General features: G+C 38.9%; 1 protein-coding gene across 1 annotated transcript; it reads right to left on the bottom strand.

Moving 5' to 3' along the window:
* Positions 1-99: 99 nt before the first annotated feature.
* Positions 100-14749, bottom strand: spef2 (sperm flagellar 2). Its single transcript, XM_065949508.1, has 39 exons — positions 14489-14749; positions 13896-13998; positions 13561-13813; positions 13145-13303; positions 12731-12877; positions 12111-12187; positions 11751-11961; positions 11360-11548; positions 10361-10548; positions 9111-9282; positions 8704-8926; positions 8477-8550; positions 8250-8316; positions 8060-8100; positions 7779-7882; positions 7304-7551; positions 7125-7188; positions 6876-7030; positions 6495-6701; positions 6210-6319; positions 5962-6089; positions 5571-5709; positions 5335-5469; positions 5018-5151; positions 4836-4904; positions 4625-4706; positions 4341-4400; positions 4113-4242; positions 3888-4007; positions 3461-3599; positions 2936-3008; positions 2617-2770; positions 2424-2524; positions 2045-2227; positions 1772-1864; positions 1317-1487; positions 832-1050; positions 577-699; positions 100-315 (listed from the first exon to the last, which is right to left on the bottom strand). The coding sequence occupies exons 1-39, from the start codon at positions 14544-14546 to the stop codon at positions 250-252; spliced, it is 5169 nt and encodes a 1722-aa protein (XP_065805580.1). The 5' UTR covers positions 14547-14749; the 3' UTR covers positions 100-249.
* Between the last annotated feature and the right edge of the window lie 278 nt (positions 14750-15027).

A 15027-nucleotide genomic window follows, 5' to 3' on the forward strand; every position in this document is an offset into this window, starting at 1 on the left:
GGGGTCAATCCCGCCATTATTGATGTTATTGTTGTCAAATCAGTAAAGTTCTGCTCCCAGCCTCCACCAGTCGTGGACATATCAACATACTGAAACAAGTTACCGGTGCATGTCTGTTTATTCAATGCTGCAGTTAGCAATACATTTAAGCAAGCATTTGATGTGTAAAAGTAATGAGAATACTTCAAAAAGAAAATAAATAGTTCTTTGTGATGCAGACAGCAGAATGCACCGTATAAGTCTTATCCTTTAGGAGATCGTGAAGCTTTTGGCCTCTCCTTCAGCGGGTTGGTCGAGTAGAACTCTATGAATGTTCTGAAAGAGAAAAAGTGTGTGTGTGTAGGGGGGGGAGAAAAGAAAAGAAAAATTAAGAGATAATTGACGTTTTAAAACTAGAAAAAAAATTATTCAAAGGGTGTTGTGAAAGAAAGAAAAGATGAGATTGATTACTTATGAGGATTTGTCATCTTAATAATCTAGAAACATGGTGGCAGAAAGTTTGGAAAATAAGTGTTGTTATGTTAAACTAATCAGAGCAACATGACAATCTGAAAGAGAGTCTAAGCAATGACTTACTACAAGTTGGTATTGAGTTGAGGTCTCCATTAGTTCCTGGGTGAAAGGATGCTGAGAGAGGATGGAGAAGGGGACACAGTCCTCTGGTTTGTAGCCCAGCTCTCCAAATATATTAACCAGTTGCTAAAGGTCAGCAGTGAAACAAAATCAAAATAAGGGATGAGTTTCATTTGAATGTTTTTTTAATTGTGCTTAGAAAAGACATTTTTAAATTCAACATGTCCTTGAAAGCTCTGTGTACTTTCACAGGTTTACCTCAGTGTACTCCTGCTGACTGAGACAGCCAGGAGGAAGTGGGTTTCCATCTTTAGACTTGGGGACTTTATGGCAGATGACAGTGAGGAGAGCAGAGATGGAAACTCCTTGCTCCCCCGACCAACTGCTTGATGCGCACAGGTTGGTCTCTTCTTCATTTGTCTCTCCTTCAAGGTCTGAGGATCCAAGCTCTGTGGCCTCTTCTATACTGGGCATAGACTGTATACATAACACATTAATAAATGTTTATGGGCTGAAGTTTGTATCAATGAGAGACATTCAGTTTGTCATAACAAAATAAATTACCAGTAAGTAGAATAACCCAAAACATTACTGTCATTATGGAAAATAACATTGATAGTTTCTATTAAACTTTTCAGGTGATTGGTTTACAGAAAATCTGAATATTTTAGCCATAGATTTTGTAAAAGACTATGATTTTTTGCAATAATTTTGGGACATTTTTTGTAATCTAAATCACTCACCTTGACAAGATGGCCAGTTGAGGAGTGCTTGAGATGATGTCCTGAAACTACACTTAGGGCTCTGATGAAGCCCTCCTTGGGGTAAGGGTCAGCTGCAAAGTACTGCAGCATGGTCACATAGTCCAGTTTTGGGGGAGATGTGGAGTGGTCAGCAAACAACTTGAAAAAGAACTAGGAAAAAAAAAGTTTTACTGTTAGTTTGTTTGATTTACTTGCAACAAAGTGTATCTGTTTGTTCATTTGGTAACTCTGAGGTTAGAACAGAACAGATGTTTAATCCCCTTGTGTTATGAATAATGATGAATTTCTTTGTACAATAAGGTGACACTGAAAACACCTGAAAATCCTTTTTATTGTCATAGCGCCATTGGTGGCTCAATTCTACTTTGAAGTTCAGGAAAACAAAAGTTTATCTTGACGTGGAAATAAGTAGCTAAGCATTGCAGCTAGTTTACCTTGTGAAGGTTAGCCAGACGATCATAAGGTAGAGGCTCAGAGGGCTCCTCAGGGACAGGCTGGACACTTTCTTTGGAAAACCACAACCCTGTCTGGAGGAGAGAGAAGAAGAAACTTTTTTTTTTAACATTCAAAAAGCTGATTTCATCTTGAACTTTTTAAATGTTATAATAACTTCTCAGTGTGCTTTCGCATTGACTCAAACCGAGGCCAATTCTGACAGGAGCATCAGAATCAGAATGTTCTGAATTTGTGTTTGTATAAAGACAAACCTGTTGGTACTGTTCCTGGTTTATATAGCCTGTACAGCCAGTATCTGCTTCCTTGAAACGCTGTAGCACAACCAGAAGCTGTGTTAAAGATGGAAATGGCCAAGGGAGGGCGGCACTGAGCAGAAACCGACGCCAGTCTATCAGCTCATAGTTGTCAGTTAGTAGAGACACAATCTCCACCAGCTGGGGAAAGGAGAGAAGAGGGCATTGCTGTGCCTTATTGGGTCTTTAAAGCACATGAACTGACTTTCTTTACTTTTTTATCACTGTGTTGTAGAAACTGTTTAGAAATTGTCTTTAAGAACTGGCTTTATATACCAAGAATAAATTAAAATGTACTTTTTGTTTTCTAAACTCTCTGGAATGTTTTGAACAGTACCTGTGTTTCATTCTTCCAGGTCTCAGGTAAGGTGTTCCTGCCTATATTAACGGAGATGATTTCCATGATCAAACTGGAGAACTCAGAACTAGACATGAGGCCTGAAAGTCCGAGAAAGAAATGCATTGATGAATAGTAGAATGACATATATTAAAATACAAATCATATCACAATGTTGTCTTCCTGTATTCACCTGATGGTGCAACAGTGTATAGATGCTGGTGGAGCGCCTCTAGTTGAGTGATGGTAAGCGTCTGTATGTGTTTCTCCAGAGGAGATGGGCGGGGAGGGGGAGCAGGGCTAGCCACCATGTGGTAGTCTCCATTCAGATAGAAATCTGTACATTCCTGGAAAAGAGAATACAGAGGGACTTCAAATAAAAAAACTGAGGTCAATGAGGTCAGATTCATTGTCAAATGTCACACTGTAGAAGAAGAATTCAGATTTCATCCTACAGTTTTTTCTGTTACGACAAAAATAAAAAATCAGTACAATTACAAAGTAATACACACCAATACCAGCTCTTTCTGCAACTTAGCACCAGTCTCTATGTGGTAGCGAACAACTTCTGTTAGCTGGTCAATACTAGAGAAAAGCAAACAGGACACAGATATAGGTCAATTATCAACCAACAAGGGAAAATTTGATCTTTCTCGTGGAGATTAAAACCTATTATAATGCACACGTATTACTTTGTCTGTAAAGCTTCTCAGTCATCAGAATTTAATAGATTCTTAAAGACTGAAAAGAACTGAAGCAAGTCTTTCAGAGGAAAAGAGAAACGTCTTCAAGAACCTTTATCAAGTCTTCTTGCCTTTTGGATCAAGCCTTAAATTTAAGAGCATTACATTTTTTTATTTTCTAAAGTAATCGTTTCCAGCTACCCTCAGGCTCACTTTAGAAATGCTTTGATTAATCTCTTTATCTTTAATGTTCCATTAAAAACTAACCAGTCCTAACTAACCACAATCCGTTCATGTCCCTTTATATGCACATGATCATCCCTTAAATGAATCCATTCTCATAAAGCACCATACCTCTTCATTTCTGCAATATAATGTGCTTGTAACCACTTCTCCATGCTGCTTGCGGTCTGTTCTGCTCTGTTGTGCAGGGAGTGTAGCATCACCAGACCATGACCTTTCAGCAGAGCAATGCGCACCTTTGCTGAATTCTCTGGAAAACACACACATGCATGCAAGAAGATAGAGGGACACAACTATGAAAGCATATTGGCCAAACACTTTCATTCATGTATTTGGATAAATAGTACTCACATGGATTTTCATAACATTTGACTGAGCTACATGAATACATATCCTTTATTTTACACAGTTCTCAGTAAACAGAACCATGAAGAACACTGACCATGTTTTATATGAGCATTACACATACTATGAATACAGAAGTCACTGAAACTCTCAATGTGTGTGTCTGTGGGTGTGAAAGTGCATTTGTGCATACCCTCATGACCCAGGGCGGCTGCATACTCTCTATGTATCTTTTCTCTGACTTCTCTAGCATGATTCTTCCCTGAGTCTTCAGGTGGATTGGGGCTGGGTTCAGGAGGTGGGGTTGGTGGACCTGTTGAAACAAGAAGAGGAGGAATATATTCATGAGATAGACTTTCTAAAGCAGTTCTGTACTTGCTAGATCTACATTGTTTTTAATACTCTGCATGGGGCATGCCTTTTCTTTTTTTGGATGCTTGCTTCTTATTTTCCTTTTTCTTTGCACTAGCTGGGGCATTTGGCTTTTCCTTCTCTGGTGGTTTCTCCTTCTGCTCTTTTGTCTCCCCCTGGTGGGCTTCTGCTGCCACCTATAGACATGTAGCACGTATACAGGTTAGTGATTAAATAGAAAGATACTCTGTGTGTAAACCATTACAATAATATACTCTTTCACACTGAGTATTACCAGTTTACTGATGGCTGTGAAGGCCTCCTCATAATCAGAGATTAGTTTCTCATGGGGTGGCTGCAGTAAACAATGAAATGGGTTAATATCTCCTACCCTGACATTTGGAAAGCTTGATTTTACAAAAAACATCACACTGTCAAGAAACAAGCATCTAATAGGATGGTACAGTCTAAAATAAAAAAAGCATTGAAAGCACTGTAAATACTTAATGCCATCCTACAGACATAAATACTCTAAAACATCATAACAAAACTAAGGCAGGACATCTGATATGACATGACCTTGACAGGTTCTGCCTGACCCTGGCCTTTGGCCTTGGACACCTCTCCAGTGGAGTCAGGACGGCTTGGGATGAAGGGAATACTGGAGCAGAGGATAATTTGTTAAAAGCTTACAGGGTTTATATGGACTGTGAGGAAATGTCAACATGCGGTTCTTCATTTAAACACACTCAAGAAAAGGAAACACTGTGTGCTGGTGCTTTTTCCTCACAATTTACTTTTCCATGTGAGCTCTCCGTCGTTTCCTTGACTACACACAATAGTGTCTGCTGGCTCAGAACTGGAGGCACAAAATAGACCTATCATTTCTCATACATTATTCACCATTTTGTTATTCTATCCTATCATCTTGTATTAACATGGTTAGGTTGTAATCGATAGCGTGATTCTTGCCTCTCATCCTGATCCTTGTCCAGTAAGGGGATACAGACAAAGTTTGAGGGGAGCTCAGGCAGCACTTGTTTGTACATGCTCAAATAGTAGACTCTTAGGATGCACAGTGTGTCCTGGAAACGGTCCAACTCCACCTATTCAACCAAAGCAAAACAATATTATGATCAACCTGATAAGTCATGTAGAATGCATGGAAATTAATGTAACAGTTACAAAATAAACAGACTAAGGAAAATATTTCTAAGGATGGAATTTGAATCTACTGAATTGAAAAGCCAGAGTTAAGCCAAATTCTTGAAGGGAAAAAGAAAAGTGACCTGCATGAGTACAGAGTGGTTGTTGATAAGGACAGCACTGTGGTCCTCCAGCCAGCCTTCTCCTAGAGCAGCCCTCTCTTTTTCATCCTCCTCTTTACGCTGGTCACTGATGTCCCACAAGCGTTCACGCAGTTCCTGTACACATTTCAGTACAAATGTGTTATATTGTGATTTTAAGCTGTTTATGTAATCTAGGATTAATTTGTATTGTATGATGTTGTTACAAAGACGTTTACATCTAATCTTAGATGTAGTTCTGCTTTGGTATCATCATCTTCTCTCATATCATCAGCAATACTGTTGAAGTCCTTCTGCCACTGAGACACCAACTCCTGCTTCAAGTCTGGACGGCCAAGATAATGCTTAAACTCCTCCCTACAGATAAGTAAACTTGTCATATATAGGAAGCATCAAATGTAATATATAATAATAAACTGTGCTAGATTTACATGGTATAAGTGTACATGTACAAGGAGGCGATTATGTAATCTCAGTTATAGAAATAGACATAAAAGGGAAAAGAAAGACGGGTACAGAAAAGTCAGCAAGTTGTAAATGCTTAATAATGTGACCACTCATACTCAATAAAATAAAAATGGTCACACGATTTAAGGGCTTGGAGATCACCTGATGTTGTATAGGTGATGGTCAATAACAGTGCGCTGTGAGCGAAGCTGCTGCATCACTGTCTTTATGTTCTTCACATAAGAATCACACACTGCATCCCAATGGGGGCACAAATATTCTGGGATTTCCTTGAGAAAAAGAGATGGAGAGGGGCAGATATTAAAAAAAAGCAGTCGGTTGGGGAGGATAGGAGACTATAAAACATAACAGGAAGTCAGGAAGGGGACACATGTAACATTGTAGCCTACTGGAGGGAGGGGTTCATCCACATAGACCCAGGCAGGTGCGCCTGGGAGGGGGGAGGCAGACTGAGGTGGCTCCTTGATCAAAGAAGAGGTTGATGACTTCCTAGAGGGTCCTGTGTATAAGCCAGAAGACAGCTACATAAACTCACTTAAAAAAAAAAGAAATTACCATATTTTCAAATGTTAATCACAGACGGAATGGAAGTAAAGCTGACTGTGTTAAAACAACATTGGGATGGCCTCCCTAACATCGATGCGATCTATTTCACAGACTACTAATCCATTCACCTCTGGGGGAGTTTGGGCTGGATTTGGAAAGTGACTTCACACTTTGGGCTTTTTTCTCCTTAAAGCTGGAGCAGGAGCCCGAGCGGCTGGGATCCTTCTCTGTGATGGCTGTCTGTCTATCTACAGGTGAAGGTGTGGCCGAAGAGGGGGATCCCGGAGCATTCAGACTGTCCAACGTTATAACTTCAACTTGAGGTGTGACACGAGCTAATAAGGCAGATGTGGAGAAACTGTCTGTAAATATGGTGTGTCTTTCACCTTGTTTTTTTTTTTTAAATCTAATATGAAATAATGAAAAAGTTGATTCTGAGCAGGATGGTGAAAACACAAAGAATTTGAGTTTACCAACATTCTCTAAATACTAAAATGATAACCAGGTACCTTCCTGCCTTTGCAACATCACTTCCTGCAGGGCAGACTCCACCCTGTTGTAAAGCTCCTTCTCATCAACATCTGCATCAACACGCACCAAAATGCTTTGTTTTCCACCAAACCATCTCTCAAGTTTTGGCCAGGTCTCCTGAAAAGTGCTAATCCTTGATGGGGTGGAAAAGATTCAGAGACATCTGACAGGCAGCAATATTTATTTTATTTCATTTAAGCTTCCCTTCTAATCTTTAATTTTGTTACCTGTGCGGAGTTTGTGCCACGAACATTGTTTTGTCAGAACTGGAGGTATCAGCAATTTCTGTATCTGCACCAGAGAGAGCAAGAAAACACAGAAATCCAATTGTTTCATTGTGGTTTTGTAATACAGAGCATGGGCGCACACAGATATATAACAGTAAACACTTATCAATTCAACTTACCTGTCTGACTGTATGCACGTCTCACCACACACTCGTCAGGGATATCCAGCAGCAGAGCCAGGTCCAGTACAGGAGCAGGCGGTGGTGGAGGTTTGGGAGGATTCGGATCAGTGGCAAGGTCTGTCCAGCTGCTCACATCATCATTTCCTCCATCCACAGATCCACCCAGGGCTTTTTCTAGCAGGTGGGCCTGGATGATGTCTGTTGGAAAGCCATCCAGGATCCAACCTGAATGAGCTGGAACTTGCCTGGTATGAACACAACAAATATGTTACTGTCTTGAGAGTGACTTGGGCTGGGTTTGTTTGGTAATTTCTTCCAAATTCCAAATATAGCTAATTTAAATCTGTGGTCCCTTGGCAAGATTACTCTGAAATAATAACTATGTGAAATGGCTTGCATGTTTTCAAAATGTCATTTCACAATACTAAGCCAAATATTTAGTTTTATGTAGAAATACAGGTTATGTGCTTACCTAATAGCCTCTGCTATAATATCAACCAACAGCTCATTTGGGATGGCGTTGCCTTTACTCAGCTCTTCTTTTGCAGCAGCTCCATGCACGGCATGGGTAGACAACTGGGAAAAAGTGACACATGAAAGCAGGAAAAGGGTTTCATTCCAATTAGATGCAAACACATTTTGGAAAAGAATATTAACAACGTTATGTATCAAATTGTTATTACCCACAAATGTCATTATTTTCCCAAGGAGAAAATTATTCTGATTTGTAAGCAATATTAATTCAAGACCTACTCTTGTACTGCTGTCTCTACTTTCCTCCTGACTGTGAAGATCTGGAAAATAACGACGAGGAACATAACTCCCATTAAACATGCAGCTGCGTGAAAAACTTAACATGCAGTAAATTATCTACATATAACAAGCAAATAACACACTGCAATGTTTACTATAAAACATCGTGTAGTAGATTCATGCAACCCACCAGGTTTTAATAATGTGGAGTTTGAGTGCTGTTGCTCACTATCACTCTCTCCTTGCTGCTCTGACACCTGTACATTTATTTTAAAGAAGAGTCGTTTAAAAGATGAAATGTTAAAGATCATTAAGGAACGTTTTTAAGACCATGCATTTAAGGGATTATACAAGACAAGACTATATTCATAAGGATACTTTAGAAGCTACAGTACTGTTATTCTGTGTCTGGCTCACCTCCTCTCCGTTCTTGTAAGCACTCAGCGCCTCCTCAATCAGTGTGTTAGCACATAAGACATAGATGCCATGAGCTAAAGAAGAAAATATAACCCACATACTCAGCAATAAGTTATATGACTATATAACATGTTGGTGTATCATTTATTCTTTCAGTAACAACATCTTTAATTTGTGTTAGACTGTTCAACTGTATGATTGCATCAGTGTGTTTGCATGCTGTGTACCTTGAGCAATCTTCGTAAGGCAGCTGGTCTTCCCAGAGCAAAACTTGCCCAGGACACAAGCCTTGAGGGTAAAGTGAGGAAATAAAGGCAAGGAAGGTTCCATATCGCATGGATTCATAATGTTCTTCAGTCGCTGGACAACATGTCCAAGAACATTGTTGTTTTTCAGGGGTAATTTGGTCTCCCCTTCATCCTCAGGCCATGCCCACTCACCTATCATGTTCTGACAAAAATAACACATGGCTCAGACAAAGAGAATCTTTTCTGGCATTATTAACTTTTTCTGTTTTTTTTTAATTCTTATTTTGTTCACTACTTAACTTGTGCATTTTCCACTAATTTGCAGAAAAAAGGTTAAAACACACACACATGTTCAATCTCACACCACACTTGTGTTTCACACTCACAGTGTAGTCATCACAGTCCTGGTTATTGAGTGTCTCCTGCTTCTTAAGCTCTACAGGGTCTAGCGGGGTAGAGAACTCAAACCCTGGCTGCTGACCCTTTATCGACTCATAGAGAGGCAGACCACTGAGCAGCAGTTCCTTCCACTCTCTCATTGCCTTCTCTGGAATCAGACTGAACATGACAGCAGAACAGAAATGTCAGGAGGCAAAGCTAGACTGAACCACATTTTGAACTATATAATTTACCACATACAAGGTAAATTACTGTGGCTTTACAGGGCTTTAAATGTTTCTAAATGTACTCAGTATAACTCAGAATGTTTTATGATTGACCCTACAAAGGATTCAACTTGAATGTCTCGTCTTTTAAAGCTTACTCTAACCAAAAATAAAGCTTAAAACTTAGGGGAGCAGCAGTCATATTGGCATAGAATGTGAATACTGAACGCAGTTGTGTCGGAGCTGTGCATATATATATATATATGAAAATGATGCATTTGACTGTGGGAAAAAGCAGACAGGATATGCAAATCTCCTGGTTTTATTTGACATCTTGCTAGTTGTACAAAACTTTTTCAAAAATGTATATTTTTTCACAGGGAGTAGACTTGCATCTGAATCCACACTGCACCGGAATATTTATTTTTTATACATTACATATATGTTTTAAGTCTTCAATCCCATTTAAGATTTATAGTATTTTTCTAAGATACATTTAAATGGTTTCCTGTTGAAAATAAACTAAGTAAATAATGATGACAGTTGTTGGTATAATGGTGTAATGATGTACATTTTATAATGGTATTAATATTGGAAATATTGGTATAATTTCCAGTATTTTTCTGTTGCCCCTGTTGTTATGATCTTTATTTTACTTTACCAGTCAATGAGGTTATTTCTTTTATAGAAAACACAACTTTTCATTGTGATTACACTTGAATGTTAAGTTTTGCACTCAAATGTGATGTGTTCAAGTATGAATAGACAATACAACTTTCAGATGTAGCAGAGCACAAAGCACAAATGTCTTTACAACTGCACTTAATTTGACCCAGAAAATGACATACTTAACAAATTCACAGAACGAAAACGGACGATAATACTCAGTAACTACCAAGAGACGCAGTTTTATAACACATTTTGGAATTTCCACACTTTCATTATCAACAGGCTGAGAGGTCATTTGTATAATTGAAGCGTATACAGTAAAAGCGTTTCTAATGCATCGATAAAAGCGATGTGCTACATACTTCCCAGTGAGGAGTCGATATTCTCCAACTTTGGTGGCCAAGTCCACTAAGTGCTCCACAATGTCCTTGCAGATCATAAAGTGTTTTTTGTATCTGCTCTGAGCTCGCTCTGCGGACATCCGGCTACAGAGCTCAAGCTCCTTTCTGATCTCTTCAGCGCCATCCGACTTAGCCTGCCGAGCCAAAGCCTGTACCAGGCCCCGATCAGAAAGATGGAATGGGTTGGAAAAGACATGACATAAATACTCCTGAGTTCAGCACTGTTAAAAATAAAGGACTGTTGTTATCTAGCTAATTTACTGTGCAAAACAATGAACAACATTCTGAATGCTGAAGGATTTTTAATCATTGTTACCTATTGGATAATTAATGTTGTGAATATATATGTATATATAAATATTTTTTACGTCAACTTTAATAATACCCGATTAAAGTATTAATACCTATTTTCATTTAATCATGTAATTTTTCCCTTAAGTTTCTTCTAATAGTCTGAGATTAAACCACACGACACCTGCTCTGAGATTAATAACAGGACCACTGCACCTTGACCACAGCATACTACTACATCCATCAATCCATTAGCTACACTTCTTATCTCTTGTTTGTGGGAATGCTGGAGCCGATATGCCAGCAGCAGGGATCGACTGTGTTGTATATCTAACACTTAAATCATGAGAATGGCAGTAATCTCTTGTGAAGCATTATTCCAAGTATCTGTGCTTACTTTTAATTAAATCAGGCATCTACTGTATAAGGGTGACCACTATACACACAGAAAAGATAAACATATTCTGCAGTAGTCCCTGTCTGTACCTCTGAAGTTATTGTCTCTCATAACAAAAGCAAAAAGTCTGTTGATACTATACAAGTTACCAAAATCAACCCTTTCTAATTCCTTTTTCTCTCCCTCCGTCGCAAATCTGACTATCACACAAACAGCCTAACACAAAGTGCTACGAGAGAGATTATTCTTCTTTGTTATTGGTCCTATCTCACCGCCTCCCTCTCCAGAGCTTCCTGGAAGTCCCTCTCTTTCCGCTGTTGGTACTGCTGCTCTCTGAACAGGCGGTTTTCCCGGATCACCTCCTTCTGCATATGCATCTGGAGGAGCTGAGTTGCCAACTGCTGCTCCTGCTGAGTCTGACGTGTCAGACGCTTCACCAACTGCTCATCTCGCCGTGCCTCCTGCAGGGTAGGCCAGATGGGGATGATTATTTGATTGATATTGGGTTAATATAATTAATGTTATGAACTGTGTGTAAACATTTATTTTAAATAGCTTTTTCAGTTGTTGTAAAAAAAAAAAGCAATATGAATATACAAAATTATAAATATAGATTTTTCAGAAGAAGGAACAGATGTTACTGAATAAATTGTCATGTTTCACCTCTTGAGCTTCATGGGCCTTTAGCTGTTCCACAAGGAACCTGTCTCGTCTTTTCTCTCTCTGCTCACGAGCAAGAGCACTCTCCTCCAGCCTCTGACGTATATCCTTCAAGTATTTGCTGTTGGATTGCAATACCAGTTTAGCTCCACTCCCAGGGACCTCACTGCCATGACCGCTGCCACCAAGGAAATCTCCAGGGAAGGGCTGCCCACTAGGAAAAGTTGAATCACATTTTGGAGTAATTATACTGATGCATGATGGGGAATATCTCAGGGTACTATAAAATAAATACAACTAGCTAAATAACATTATTCTGCATAAAAACAACATTTATCAAGTGAATGTTGTATTTTCTCTCACCTGGAAGAGGAAGAAAAACCACAAGTTACCACTTTATTCCTGTTTGTCTCAAACTGGGCTATTTCAGTCTGGACTGTCTGTGAAAACAAAACAGACAGCAACTATAAATATACAGGGAGGACAAACAAACTTATTTCACACCCATGTTTGTTCATGTGTTTTCAGTGGGAAATGTCATTGATTGTTGTTGAACCTGTGGCATTTCAATTACTTAAAGGGTAGTGTTCTTTACAGTGTCTTTAAATAGAATGTATCAAAACAAAGTAAATCTCAAATAAGACCCCCCCACACACACACACACTTTCCTCTTTTTAAACAATAATGGATGTTAAGGAATAACAAGCGATCACCTTGAAGAGGACTGGAAAAATCCAGTAAATTCATTTGTAAACAACAATAAGTGTTCTTGGTATTGAATTGATTAATTTAGCTAATATTTTTGTCACATTTTTTCCGCTATGTACTGAATAGATTCCTACGACCAAAGGGAGTTTTTGAAAAGACCTTAACTTAGACTTAAGACCTGTTGTGGCATCAGCATCTATTAGCACTGTTTCAGCATGCCAAAAATAAAATCCCTCTGTGGGTTGGTAGGTTATCAAATTTAATTTGTATCACACCTGGACGTGTTGTTCTCTGCGCTGTTGCTGACGTTGTCTCTTCTTTAGGTTGAGCTGTGAAGTGTAGGGAGGTGGCCTGGGGACCTGGACAATGGCGGCCTGGTTATAAGTCATGGTGCCATTGTGCTTTTGTCGACACATCCGCAGCTGCAACATACAAAGCTCTCCAATGTCAATGTTATTAATGTTTCCTTTATTCCATCAGTTATGGTTCAAGGTTAGGTTTATCAATCAGTATCAGTATTGTATTACACAGAGTCAAAAACAAACAAACTACATAGAATCACGTGTGACTGAAACTGACAAAGATACCTTAAAAAAACACAAGATAATAAATATGGTTTCTGTAGTTTTCCTTGAAGTCTGTTTATACATTTTCTCTTTTCATCTAGTGTGTTTTGATTTCTTTAGTACCTTTTCTATATTATTCAGTCTCTTGTCATCCTGCCCTTTGAGTGGTCTGCTCTGCTGGATGGGATGAATCATCACAGACCTGTCCCTCCATTGCTGACATTTATCTTCATAGTGCTCGTAAATTTGCTGCAGCTTCAGCTCTGCATCTCGTTTTACCACCTGATGCAGTTTATTTACAAATGAAGAGAATAAGGTTCTAAAAAATACAAATTGTATATTGGTAACTTCAAAAAAAGTGAACTATAAGACTGATAGAGAGTCAGAATTGTCATGGCTACTTGTGTAGTATTTAAAGGTACAGCGCAAGAAAGTTATCCTCATTATGCTTTTACATAACCAAACATGCAGCTGCTTCAATAAATCTGCCACTGACAACATGCATATACATAATAAACATCCAAAAAGCATCCCCTTACATCAGAGTAGATCTCGTGCTCCTTTTTATGCAGTCCAGCATTTGCTGCAGGCTGCATGATTTCCATCACTGTCCCACTGATATCAGCTTTCTTCTTCTTTTCTAGGGAGACGTAGAGTTGGTAAAGAAGGCGTGTGGCAACACCCTGCTTCTCCTGCATCAGGTCCTGGGCTGTGTTTATGTCAAATGAGATCCCCAATAACTGGAGGGTAGGCTCAATACGGGTGAAATTATTCAGTTTGGAGATGGAGGTTCTACAATACAAGATAATAATAAACTTTAAGAATTGTGAACACTTTTAGTTAGAAAAATCAAAGAAAAGTGAGGGAAGCTTACTGTTTCTTCATAAACATACTGAAGTCGTTCTGCAGCTGATATTTGTGCAGAACCTCCCCAATGAGGTAACCATTGGAGAAATTCTTGGCAAAAGTCCTTGGCTCTGAAGATAAACATGCAACCACTTTCAGATATGAAACATTTTAAACATGTTTTTGTTTTCTTGATTTTAACAAGTTGGTATTAATCCATTAAAATGTGTATTAACATATTTTGTACACCTGATAGTTGGAGTTCTTTCTATGTCGAGTATCATAATCGCTTTACAGACCAATTAGGATTTCTCAAGTCACTAACTGACCGACTGTGACTATTTCTCAGGTTTTTCTCGAAATACTTCTTTACATAATACATTGCTCTTTTTCTCCTAGTGCCTGAACGTCACAAATACATAAACGTCAATATGTTAAGAATATAATAGTTTTTATTTTTATTTTAGGTAAATAACTAGCTAGGTTCTGAAATAGCTTTTACATTGTATATTATGTAAATTCAGTCTCCTTTTGCTTGTGTGCCACATCAGTCACGGTTAGTTACAACCGACTAAACCACCGAGTAAGTGTTAAGTAGGTTACAAGAGAAGTCACACTTACCAACAGCTTTTGACAGCCGGAGCTCCTCATTTAGCCACCTGCACAATATATCCGACATCTTCTCTCTTCTCGCGTTCAACGCTATCAAGTGAATTACATGTTACACAGGGTAATAGTTTGAGTGTTTATCTCGCTACTAAATGCTCAACAAATCAGGCAAAAGAGAAGGAAGTCCCAGTGGTGCACTGTTGCTATGGTGACTCGTCAACTGGGTTGCCCAGTGTGCTCCAGAAGGGCACTCACGGGAGCGGGCGGGCCCCGCTGGTCCTAGAACAGTTTTCCTTTTTCTGGACGCAAATAAAAGCAGCAATAAAATGACTGCAAACCGATCCAAAAGCTGTATTATTTCACTCTTCAGAAGGTCATTAGGGACGATAATATTTTTAGCAACACTTGACTGCAGCCAACCTTTACCAATTAGGGAGTGAAAGAAAATGCTAAAATTAATGAATTAGAGTGAAATATATCCTATTGCTAAGCAGATTTATAATGCCAAGTGGAATCATTTATTGTTTTCTAGAGATAAAATTTGTTGAAAA

The sequence above is a fragment of the Labrus bergylta genome, chromosome 2 (genome assembly GCF_963930695.1).
Source record: "Labrus bergylta chromosome 2, fLabBer1.1, whole genome shotgun sequence".
NCBI lineage: Eukaryota > Metazoa > Chordata > Actinopteri > Labriformes > Labridae > Labrus > Labrus bergylta.